At 40.0% G+C, this 11846-nt stretch overlaps 2 protein-coding genes and 1 long non-coding RNA gene across 6 annotated transcripts; 1 reads left to right on the top strand and 2 right to left on the bottom strand.

Annotated features, from left to right (window-relative positions):
- Positions 1-220: 220 nt before the first annotated feature.
- On the bottom strand, positions 221-3807 carry LOC104816617 (mediator of RNA polymerase II transcription subunit 27). Of its 2 annotated transcripts, none has more exons than XM_010545527.2 (8): positions 3669-3807; positions 3174-3386; positions 2738-2903; positions 1371-1827; positions 1096-1155; positions 932-1000; positions 774-817; positions 221-670 (listed from the first exon to the last, which is right to left on the bottom strand). In XM_010545527.2, exons 1-8 carry the CDS (start codon positions 3745-3747, stop codon positions 511-513), a joined length of 1248 nt encoding a protein of 415 aa, XP_010543829.1. In that variant the 5' UTR covers positions 3748-3807; the 3' UTR covers positions 221-510. The 2 variants fall into 2 exon arrangements, with proteins under 2 accessions (XP_010543829.1, XP_010543830.1); XM_010545528.1 differs by having other exon boundaries at positions 3174-3409; positions 3692-3807.
- Positions 3808-3898: 91 nt separating this feature from the next.
- LOC104816619 (protein CHROMOSOME TRANSMISSION FIDELITY 7-like) lies at positions 3899-11840 on the top strand. Of its 3 annotated transcripts, XM_010545531.2 has the most exons (6): positions 3899-4282; positions 9841-10090; positions 10183-10278; positions 10431-10499; positions 10841-11178; positions 11283-11840. In XM_010545531.2, the coding sequence occupies exons 2-6, from the start codon at positions 10070-10072 to the stop codon at positions 11425-11427; spliced, it is 669 nt and encodes a 222-aa protein (XP_010543833.1). In that variant the 5' UTR covers positions 3899-4282; positions 9841-10069; the 3' UTR covers positions 11428-11840. The 3 variants fall into 3 exon arrangements, with proteins under 3 accessions (XP_010543833.1, XP_010543831.1, XP_010543832.1); XM_010545529.2 differs by having other exon boundaries at positions 9841-10278; XM_010545530.2 differs by having other exon boundaries at positions 9838-10278.
- On the bottom strand, positions 10726-11263 carry LOC104816618. The gene is made up of 2 exons (XR_772315.2): positions 11094-11263; positions 10726-11008 (listed from the first exon to the last, which is right to left on the bottom strand). It is a non-coding gene; the product is annotated as an uncharacterized LOC104816618 (long non-coding RNA).
- Positions 11841-11846: the final 6 nt, after the last annotated feature.

The following is an 11846-nucleotide window of genomic DNA, read 5'->3' as shown; positions in this document are numbered from 1 at the left end:
ATTAAAATTAGAAATATAAGATGTTATAAAAAAAAATATCTTTGCAGAATAAACCTTTACATAGAAGTGTTTTTGGGTAGGATTCAAACTTCAATTTAATGTTTGGGTTCACGATTATTTTGTTTTTTTTTATATATATATAAAAAGTTAATTCTCTACAATATCCATTTTTTTTCATTATAACAAAGAGTATCTTTCCATGTGAATAAGTTTCACCAAAAAAACAAAAAAATGTTACAATATGAGTTCCACTTGGTATCTGTTACATGTTTTAAAATATAAATGCCAATAAGGAAGGAATCACCAAAAATGCAGTAAAGGGAAACAGAGAGATTCATTCCATGAAATCGTAAAGGCACAAAAACAAAGAAGGGCATGTCTGAAAGCGAACTCAGAATCTATTTCCATGTACTCTTTCAAAGCCAAAGTTCGGTCTGTTCCCACATGCCATGCGGTTGTGTTAGTTCTAACCTTTCAACTGATCCATCTAACCTCACTCAAGCCTTATGGTTAGGAACAGTCGGGAAAGCAACCGACGTGGTAAGCTTCCATGTCCAGGTTCTGTTCCCGGGTTTTGGTCACGACCGTAGGTAATTCCCGATAAACCCGATGCACAGGAGGCAAGACTAGAGCCGACTTTTTGTCCATTGCAAGTAGTTTCCCGCATTTACTGCATCAACGATTAGAGTAAAGCTTTAGTAATCGAAAAAACGGGCTTTGGCACATTTTGAAAGAATCACGGGGACTGTATGCGTGTGTGTGTGTATATATACCTGCATGGTTTGCTAAAAAGGGTTTCGTAACTGCATATCCATTGCTGCATTAAGAGGAAGGAAACCCGGAAAAGAACGGTGAAATCATTTTTCATGCACCACCCATTAAAGAAATGGGTTCCGAGTCAGTCAGAGAACTTAGCCAGTAAATGGTTTACCAAGAGAGAATAGAGGGCAGTTTCATTATCGAGGCCGAGGAAATATTGCAAGGCTGTAGAAGCATGTTCCTGTAACAAAACCCGAGTTCTGTATGTTTAAGAAGAAGAATCATTCTGCTTGGCACTAGAATTAACGATAAAGCTAATTTGACATCCCCTGTTACCGTGATGCGTCTGAAAACATGGTGAACCGAGAAGCCCCTTGCATGTATGTAGCTACCTCCCTGTTAGGAAAAGGCACGAAACAACAAGTATGAGTACTTAAACCAAATTACAGAATTCAACGAAAAGATTACAATTGGAAATGACTAATAGAATTTGGAAGAGCAGTCCAATTTAAGAGTTCAAGCTTTCTAATACCAATGCAAAAGCTTATAGCCATTTGGAAGAGAGTAAATAATGAACTTCTGATTAAAATAAAGTCACAACTATAACTGACCTCATCTGGAGAGAAGAAAGCAACTGCATCTGGATCAACAGAACCCGCCGGATTCACAGACACTACGGCTCTGAACACAGAGGGGAAGTATAACTCAATTACGGCAACCTTATCATCGTCAACTTCAGTTTGCTGAAACCCTGATCTCAGCTTACTCGAACTCTGGAAAATAGGCTTTGATGCTTCTGTTGAATCCTCACTTGCCGAAACAGGAAGTGAATTAGCTCTCTCCAACCAGTTCAGCCGTCCATAAGTGGACACCTTCATGTCTGGCACCAGCTTTTCTAAACGCGATTGCATGTCTGACAGAGTTTTGCATTCACTAAGCTCATCTGGTCCATGCTCTGGAAGTAATTTGGAAGCACAAAGTTTCTTTGATGCCGGTTCTACCTTTAACCCGTCATCAAGATGAGGGAAGAATCGCCTTTTCTGGTCAGTGAAGGCCTTTAGCGCTAACCTGTGGTAATCAAGATCAAATCATTGTCTGATTAAGTCCCTTTTCAGACATTAAAAACACTTTAGTTTTAATTCACTCTTTCTTTTAAGATGAGAATATATATGAACAGCAATAGAAATTAAAAATCTATGCTCCCAAGCTTCAAGAAACAGGGACACTATTATATCATCAGGCAAAACCAATTGAACATATCAAATGAAAACCGGGGTTCTTAATCTAACCAGCTGCCTAATCAGTACCACAGGATTCAGAATAGTGGTACATTGCCTGTCTCTAATGCTTTCCATCTAAGTCCTCACCAACACAGGTCTTAAAGTTTCCTCTTCGACATACAAGGCAGTGACCAGTATAGCAAGTGTACTTCAACAAACAGATAAGAGATGCCTTTAGTTTAGTTGATGATCCCATCCAGATTCAATTCAACAAGTTAAATATGCTAATCAGTCCAACACTCCAAAATTAATTGCAGCAGAAGGAGAAGTTGGGACATATAATAGAAGCAGAAAACATTATCATTCCAGATGATATTATAACAAGCAAATGGATTATAGAAATCCACCATAAAAGCTGTTTCACAGGAGGAGAAACCTAAGGCCCAATAACAAATCTCATTCTTGGTCGACATGGAATCATAAGATAGCAACCATGGTTCTGTCACGGACATCCATCCATTGCAACCCGTTCTAAAGATCAAACCTTGCCTATCCATGTCCCTCTCTGTAACAAGGGTCTTCTACAAGGGATTTGACTATTACCCAAAGGACACAACCGAAACTAGGGACATATCATTTGCCACAAACCAATAGCAGAACTAAACCTACTTGTAAAAGAAGGAAAGCAAGAACTAGGTTAGTGGAAAGATAGCAAAACTAGAGAAAAGTCGGAGCAACAGAACCAGATAGACACCAACCTGGTTCTATCGACAGCCGAAGCACCTGCTTGACCAGCAAGCTGTCTTTTCCAAGCATACGCAACCACTGCACCGTCTGGACACACCAACGGCATGTGCAGACCCCATGAATTACTTCTCGAACGAAGAGATTCAGTAAGAACTCCAGATTCTTCAAGCTTCTTCCCTAACGAAAAAACCGGGTATATTCAGAATTGATCCCTAACAAAGAAAGTCTCAACATTTTTCAAGCAGATATAGAACCCACCAACCATCACATCACTACTACTAAACCAGTTCATACCACACTATAACCGGAACACCCACACGAAACCAACAGCTTCAGCAACCAAATTCGTTCATCGCCAATTCCACAAAACCCTAACGAAAACTATCCATCGTTTTCACAAATCATGAGCAATTGGGAGCTCCCGCAAGTCTGAGAACAAGTACCCACCGATTGATCGAAGATCCCGAAGGTGTTGACGAATGGAAGCATCTTCTTTAAAGAAGATCTGAAGAGGCTTGTCACTCTGGTGAGGCTGAGCAGCAATGAACATGGCCTCAAGGAGGCGATCGGCGCCGAGGCGTATATCGGCGATAACCCTAGCCGCTTGATTCAACCGTTCCATGGCCCGAGCCACCTGCTTCGGCGGAGCCTCCGCCGCTCCTCCGGCGGAATCCGGCTGATTGGTCGCCGTCTCCGGCGATTGCTGCGGCAGCAGCGGCGATGGCTGTAGCTGCTGCATTCATGCACAAGCTGGACTCGAAGCTTTGGGTATGGTGAAGTGATTTTTATCTCCGTCTTTAGAGAGAGAAAATAGAGACATAAACCAATAAAATTCCATATGAAAACCAAACCGGACGAACCGAACACTAAACCAATTAATTGAGTTTACTGAGATAAAACCGAACTTAATACCTCCCATAATTATGGGCCCCCCCGCCGCTCCTCCGGCGGAATCCGGCTGATTGGTCGCCGTCTCCGGCGATTGCTGCGGCAGCAGCGGCGATGGCTGTAGCTGCTGCATTCATGCACAAGCTGGACTCGAAGCTTTGGGTATGGTGAAGTGATTTTTATCTCCGTCTTTAGAGAGAGAAAATAGAGACATAAACCAATAAAATTCCATATGAAAACCAAACCGGACGAACCGAACACTAAACCAATTAATTGAGTTTACTGAGATAAAACCGAACTTAATACCTCCCATAATTATAATTATAATTTATAATTTATATGTCAAATCTTTTTTTCTGATTGATTACCATTCTTCAAGTTTTTTTTAGACTTCCGAGCTTTTTTTGGCGCCAAAATCACACACCAACAAAAGGGCAAAACAACTCTAAGATCGATCTCAAATCTCTCATCATGCAATCAAAAATTAATTCTTTCTTCAAACCCTCTTCTTCGTCTTCTCCATCGTTTTCGTCTGTTTCTGTTTCAGAAACCTCAGAGCCAGCTCCTTCTGATGCTGGTCGAGACCAAGGCGACGATTTGGCCGTTTGGGAGAGAAGTCGACACGTCATCGTCAACACATACGAGCGTCGATCCACAATATCCTATAGGTATATCCTGATCTTGTTGAAATTTCATTGATTGGACTCTTCATTTCGTTTTCGCCCATCTATTATGTGTTGTTCGATTTAGGGTTCGGGGGTTTGATTGATTCCCGAGAAAATCAGAAAGAGGGTAGTATTGAAAGAGACCTGAGGATCTCAGAGGGAAGAGAGAGAGAAACAAGTTTGCCCAAATTTTCTGTATATTCCTCCAAACTGAAAAGTCTATTCTTATACATTGCGAAATTCAAAATAAGCAAAACAGAAAAACAAACCGGAAATACTAAACCGATACAAACCAAATAAACCGGAAATAACCCAAAGACATAGTCTTCTATTACTCCCCCTCAAGATGGAGAATACAGGTTTTGTATTCCCATCTTGGAAGCTAAGTAACGAGACTGCTCCGATGATAAAGGTTTTGTCAAAAGATCCGCCACCTGATCAGAAGAAGGAGTGTGCACAGTGCGAAGAAACCCACTCTTAATCTTCTCCCTAACCAAATGACAGTCTAATTCTATATACTTTGTACGTTCATGATAAACCGGATTGTTGCCAATATGAATCGCGGATTGAGAATCACAGTACAAAGATACAGGTTCAGAAAAACAAACCGAGAGATCCCTGAGCAAAGACGAAATCCATAGCAATTCACACGTCGTCTGAGCAAGAGCCCTGTACTCCGACTCAGCGCTGCTCCGAGAGATAGTAACCTGCTTCTTAGATTTCCAGGAAATCAAGCTTGAACCCAAAAAGACACAAAAACCAGTAACAGATCTCCTAGTATCCGAACAGGAAGCCCAATCTGCATCACTATAACCACTTAAGATAAGCTCAGTTGATGCAGAATAAAACAATCCTTGAGCTGGAGCTTGTTTCAGATATCTAAGAACTCTATGAGCAGCAATAAGATGATCAGAACGAGGCTGAGACATAAACTGAGACAGTTTATTCACAGCAAAAGATATATCTGGCCTAGTAACAGCCAAATAAATCAGCTTGCCAACCAACTTCCTATAATGAGTAGGATCATCCAATAACTGACCAGACTCCTTACTAAGCTTAGCACGAGTATCCATAGGAGTAACAGCAGGTTTACATCCTAAGAAACCAAACTCTTCAAGGAGCTCCAAAGCATACTTCCTTTGACAAAGGAATATACCTGATTCAGATCGAGCCACTTCTAAACCAAGGAAAAATTTCAGCTTTCCCAAATCCTTAACCAGAAACTGATCTTGAAGAGTATCCTTAACACGTTGCACAAGAACCTGATCATTTCCTGTCACCAAAATATCATCTACATACACAAGAGCAGCAACAAAAGAAGTCCCCTGTTTCAAAGTAAACAGAGAATTGTCTGCATGTGACTGGGAACATCCAGCAGCAAGTAGAACAGAAGAAAGCTTCTGATTCCACTGCCTCGAAGCCTGTTTCAAACCATACAAGGACTTCTGAAGTTTACAAACAGAATTCTTTGGTATATTCTCCCCCTTGAGCTGAGAATATCCTGGTGGCAACTGCATATAAATCTCCTCATCCAAATCTCCATTCAAAAAAGCATTAGAGACATCCATTTGATCCAATATCCAATTGTTAGCTGCAGCTAATGCCAATAGAACTCTAACAGTAGTCAACTTTGCCACAGGACTAAATGTTTCAACATAGTCAATCCCCTCAACTTGAGTATACCCCTTTGCTACCAATCTAGCCTTATATCTTTCAATTGTACCATCAGCATTGTGTTTAATTTTAAACACCCACTTACAACCTATTGGTTGTTTCCCTGAGGGCAACTCACAAACAGACCAAGTCCTCGTCCTAGACAATGCTTCCAATTCCAAAATCATAGCATCTCTCCATTGAGTAGATTTCACGGCTTGAGTATAACATGTGGGTTCAGATTCAGTGGAAATAGAAAGAACAAATTCCTTAAAGGAAGGGTGTAATCTAGTATATGAGATGGCAGAAGATAAAGGATAAGGGGTAATGTTGGTTTCAGGTGGTGGCTCAGAATGATTTAAATGGTAACAGTGATAATTGGATAAGTAGCCAGGTGCTTTTGTCTTGCGATGTGGTCGACCATTATTATCTGATATATTGGGGAATGTATCTTCAGTATGAGATACTGGCTGTAATGTAGAAGAAATAGAAGATGATGCTGGTCTGAGATCAGAAATAGTGTTTGTATCAGGATAAGAATGTGATGGAAGATGAGAAACATCATCAATGAAATAAGGACTAAGATCTGGAGAAAAGAAGTCAATAGTGGAAGAAGATAGATCTGTAGTCTTAAAAGGAAAAATGTCCTCATGAAAAACAACATTGCGAGAAATGGAAACACATTCAGTTTCTAAATCCAAGACTTTATAACCTTTTGTACCATGTGGATATCCTAGAAAAACAGATGACTTGGCTCTTGGTGAAAATTTATGTCTATCTTTTGAAAGAGTGCCCACATAACAAAGACAACCAAAAATCCGAAGATGTGAATAATCAGGTTGTGTGTTTGTCAAAACTTCATAAGGTGTTCTGTTTTGTAAAACTGGTGTAGGAGTTCTGTTTATCAAATACACTGCTGTTAAAACACAATCTCCCCAAAATTTCAATGGCACATTTGATTGAAATAACAAAGAACGAGCTACATTTAAAATGTGTTGGTGCTTTCGTTCAACCACAGAGTTTTGCTCAGGTGTATAAGGACAAGAATAAAAATGTTCAATCCCTTTTTCAGTGAAAAATTGATGAAACTGTAACTCAGATGCATTATCTGACCTTACTGATTTGATTTTTGTCGAAAATTGTGTTTCAATCAGGTTGACAAAACGAACAAAACTATTTGAAACATCAGATTTGTGTTTGAGCAAATATATCCAAGTCACCCTTGTACAATCATCCACTATAGTCAAAAAGTATTTAAAACCTTCAGAAGTAGGAACATGAAATGGTCCCCAAACATCTATATGAATCAATTGAAATGGAGCAGAAGCAATTTTTCCAGAAATAGGAAATGAAAGTTTCTTTTGCTTTGCTAAAGGACATATAGTGCAATGTTCAGACTGTAAAGAAGAATCAGAAAACATAAGCTGAGAAGATTTTCCAAGTGATCTGATTTTATAAAATGATGGATGGCCTAAACGATGATGCCAAACATCCATGGAAGCTGTGGTAACTGCAGTACATAGAGATGAAGGAAGGGTATAGTTGAAAGAAGATGATGTCTGCAGTTCCAAGAAATACAGGTTTCCCTTTTGCTCACCTTTGCCAATCATCAATCCCCGAGTAGGGTCCTGAATTGTATAATGAGTGTGAGAAAAGGTTACTGTATAAGGAGTTGTTTTGGTCAAAGCACTAATGCTTAAAAGATTGTAACAAAAACTTGGTACATACAGAACAGAATAAAGAATGAGATATGAAGAAAGATGTACTGTACCAGCTTTTGTTACCAAAATGGTTGAGCTATCTGGTAAAGTGACTGTAATGGGGTTGATGGTTTGTATATCAGAAAATAATGATTGATCACAACACACATGACTACTTGCACCCGTGTCCAAAATCCAAATCACATGAGGTATGGGTAAAGAATTATCTAAGGCTGTGAAAATAGAATGAGATAGTAATTTGTTACCTGGTGATAAGGTTGATGAGGTTTGGGATGTGAAATCTGACTCATTGAAAGAGCTTCTAAGACCTTGTAATTGAGAAGTGAATTGTGCTAGAAGAGCCTCGGCCTTTGCATCAAAACCAGACTTCTGTGATTGTGCATCCATTGGCAGTTTATTGGAGCGAGCTGAGTCATCCAAACTAGCCTCTGAGTTAACCATGTTAACTCTTGTAAAGTTTCTATTACCTCCAAAGTTCTTCTGATTCTGCTGATATGGCCTACTTTGCCAATTGTTCTGTGAGGGATTGTTACCAGGATTCCTGTTTCCTTGAGGATATCCATGTAACTTGTAGCATTTCTCCACCACATGGTTACTCATTCCACAGTGAGAGCAAAATAACTTCGGACGAGGTCCATTCTGAGATGAACCACCAGCTTGATTCTGATTAGCAGGAAAACTTGAGCTGACCCGATTCTGTTGAAACTGATTCTGATTACTATATTGAGATCATCTCCATTCAAAAAAGCATTAGAGACATCCATTTGATCCAAGATCCAATTGTTAGCTGCAGCTAATGCCAACAGAACTCTAACAGTAGTCAACTTTGCCGCAGGACTAAAAGTTTCAACATAGTCAATTCCCTCAACTTGAGTATAACCCTTTGCAACCAATCTAGCCTTATATCTTTCCTGCTGAAGATTGAAACGCCACTGAATCTTGTGGCTGATCAGTTTGAAAACGCTGTTGTTCTTCATTCAACATCATATTATAAGCTCGTTCCAAATCAGGCAGAGACTCCATCATCAGAACTTGGCGTCTAGCCGGAGTAAAAGAATCGTGTAACCTCATCAGAAACCTAATCACATTTCTACGTTCCAGAAAACCAATCCACCTCTCATCAGCTTTGCAGGAACATTTTCCACAAGTACAGTTAGGAAACGGCTCATAATTTTTCAACTCCTCCCATAAGGCATTGAGTTTCGAGTAATAAGCATTTAGAGAGAGTGATCCTTGATGTAAACAATCTAGCTGATGCTGGACTGAATACACCTTGGATACTGTCGTCCGCTTAAACCTCTTTTCCAAATTTTTCCAGATATCAGGCGCTAAATCCAAATATAGAATCTGAGTACGAATTTCAGATGAGACAGAGTTGGTTAACCAAGTAGTTACCAGATCGTTGCATCGCATCCATGGAGAATCGTCATCATCATCCTCTGGTCGAGGAATTTTGCCAAGAACAAAACGAAGTTTGTTCTTCGCATTCAGTGCCTTCATAACAGCTCTAGACCACACATTGTAATTTGCTTCTCCCAGAAGCTGCTCCTTGACTAGAATGAAGCTCGAAGAATCCGCTGCGTGAAGGTATAAGGGATTTGCATATGGATCGAGGGAAGAATTCGTCGTAGATGACGAATTCGTCGCCGAATTAAGCTGAGTATCTAACAAATCTTCAGGAATTGACATCGCAAACCACAAACAATTTCAGAAATCAAATGAATCTGAAGATCGTTCGGGCTCTTGATACCATATTGAAAGAGACCTGAGGATCTCAGAGGGAAGAGAGAGAGAAACAAGTTTGCCCAAATTTTCTGTATATTCCTCCAAACTGAAAAGTCTATTCTTATACATTGCGAAATTCAAAATAAGCAAAACAGAAAAACAAACCGGAAATACTAAACCGATACAAACCAAATAAACCGGAAATAACCCAAAGACATAGTCTTCTATTAGGTAGGAAAATTCAACATGGGTTTGGATTCACTTCTTCACATGCGAAATGGGCAAGACTGAAGTTTTGTATTTTTTTTCTCCGTTTTGTCTTAAGATCCATCAGGACGAATTTTGATTAAATTTTGGATTTTATATCTTCTGGGCATATCTGATCCGTTAGAAGGTAGAACTTGGACACTTGTTTCTTCAGAACTGTAATTGAGACATCATTTTCTCTTATTGGGACAGCAGCAATGGAGAATCTGAGGAATGCATCAGAGATTTAGCTAAGAATCAAGTTTCCAAGAAAGGATCTGTAGCGTCTTCTAAGAACCTCAACAAGAAACGAAATTATGCTCAATTCCACTTAGAATTGGGCCAGTCTGATTTTCTTCTCAGACACTGCGCTGCCTGTGGAGTTAAGTATGCTCCTGGCGACGAATTGGACTAGAAAAGCCACAGAACTTTTCACAAGAACTATATGCAGGGAATCTCGTTCAAGGTCTCGTTGTCATTTCCTTGTGTTTGAATTATGCGTTTCTTGGATCAGTAAGGTCATCGATGAGCAGACATAGGTTCTTGAATTTCCATCAGGGCTGGCAGAATGAGAGAACTTTGACGACGCATTCTTTAAAAGAGGATCGTATCCTTATGATACTGGAACATGATTCTCCTGCTCACAAAAACAAGGTTGATTCTATTTTCTTATGGCGCAACTTTCTTTGGTTGTTTATATTTGATTCTTCCAGTCTTTGGGATCTCTCCTTGCAATTGAAGATGGCTTGTTACATGTACTCTTATTTAATTTAGAGGATTTGAAAAGGTGCAATTTGTGTTTACAGGTGAAGGAGGTTGTGAAAATGATGGAAGTCGAGCTGGGTGAGGATTGGATTCTTCACCAAAGTTGCAAGGTATGAGCTCTGCATTCACATCTTAGGAGATGTTTGAGGATAAATTCCAAATCTCTTGCATGTTTCTACTTGGTGTTTACTCTTTTTGTTCAACTTTTTATGAAACATGGAGCAACTCTTGCTTTCCATTCGATGAAAATAGGAGGACGACAAATTTGTATACCTGAATGCTAATACGTATCCGGTCTAGTTGGAACTGGCATGAGAACTTTTGGGATTGGGAAAGAAAACCTTGAACCAAGGAGTGCAATGATAGAAGAGTGTCTCCAGTTTTTCAATACAAGAGGAGTTTCTCTCGTCCGCTTATTCACTTGGAAGATCATGGCTTATGTCATTTGCAGGTTTACCTCTTCATTTCCTCCCAGAGAATTGCCGGCTGTCTGGTTGCAGAACAGATCACAGAAGCATTTAAACTCATTCCTCGCCCCGAAGATGGCAAACAGAGAACTTCTCCTGCCCTAATGAGAGAGACCTCGCCTTCAACCACGATCCCATTTGGAAACATTGTTCTGAAAAGAGAAGCATCCAAAAGATCCCGACCATCAGAAGGTAGATTATGCAGTGGAGCAATTGTATGTGAAGAAGAAGCTAAACCTGCTGTCTGTGGCATCAGAGCTATCTGGGTCTCACCCTCAAACAGAAGAAAGAGCATAGCAACACAGTTACTCGATGCCTTGAGGTCGAGCCCTAAGACCCTTTCTCACCATAACGATTAACGATCCATACACCCTTTTTTTGTTGGCATATACAGTTTTTTTTTTTTTTTGTTTCGTCGAAAAACAGGGGAAGTTTCTGTAGTGGCCGTGTCCTGGAGAAGTCTCAGTTGGCATTCTCACAACCAAGCTCTTTGGGGAAGGCTTTTGCATTCAATTACTTTGGAACTCCTGCATTCTTGGTCTACAAAGCAGGTGATTCCTCTGATTATTAAATCATCAGATTTTTCTTGAAATGGATGGTTCTCCTGCCACAAATATTATTCGAGAACCTCCGAAACTCTCGAAGAGATTTGAAGATCATCTACAATAGGATCAGTAGGATCTGTGTTGATTTCTGGGTTTTAGTCGACTGTGACCCCATTGTTCATTTGCCTGAATCAATGGCTGTGTGTTTTAGCAAAATCTCCATTTCTCCAAGTTCTTGCAATGAAAATGCCTCGGTATTCAGGACACAGTTCATAAGTATGAACTGGTTACTGCCTTTGTACTGCTTTTTGCCCTTTTTTCCCCTCCTTCAAGCATAAGATTTAGACCAAAATTCTGTACCAAAAAAGAAGCAAATCTTCACAAAACGCCGCAATGGCTATTATCGACCTCTCTGCCCTCTCTCTCTCTCTCTCTCTCTCTCTCT

Source organism: Tarenaya hassleriana, unplaced genomic scaffold (assembly GCF_000463585.1).
Source record: "Tarenaya hassleriana unplaced genomic scaffold, ASM46358v1 Cleome25, whole genome shotgun sequence".
Lineage (NCBI taxonomy): Eukaryota > Viridiplantae > Streptophyta > Magnoliopsida > Brassicales > Cleomaceae > Tarenaya > Tarenaya hassleriana.
This window is presented reverse-complemented; position numbering and strand designations above follow the sequence as displayed.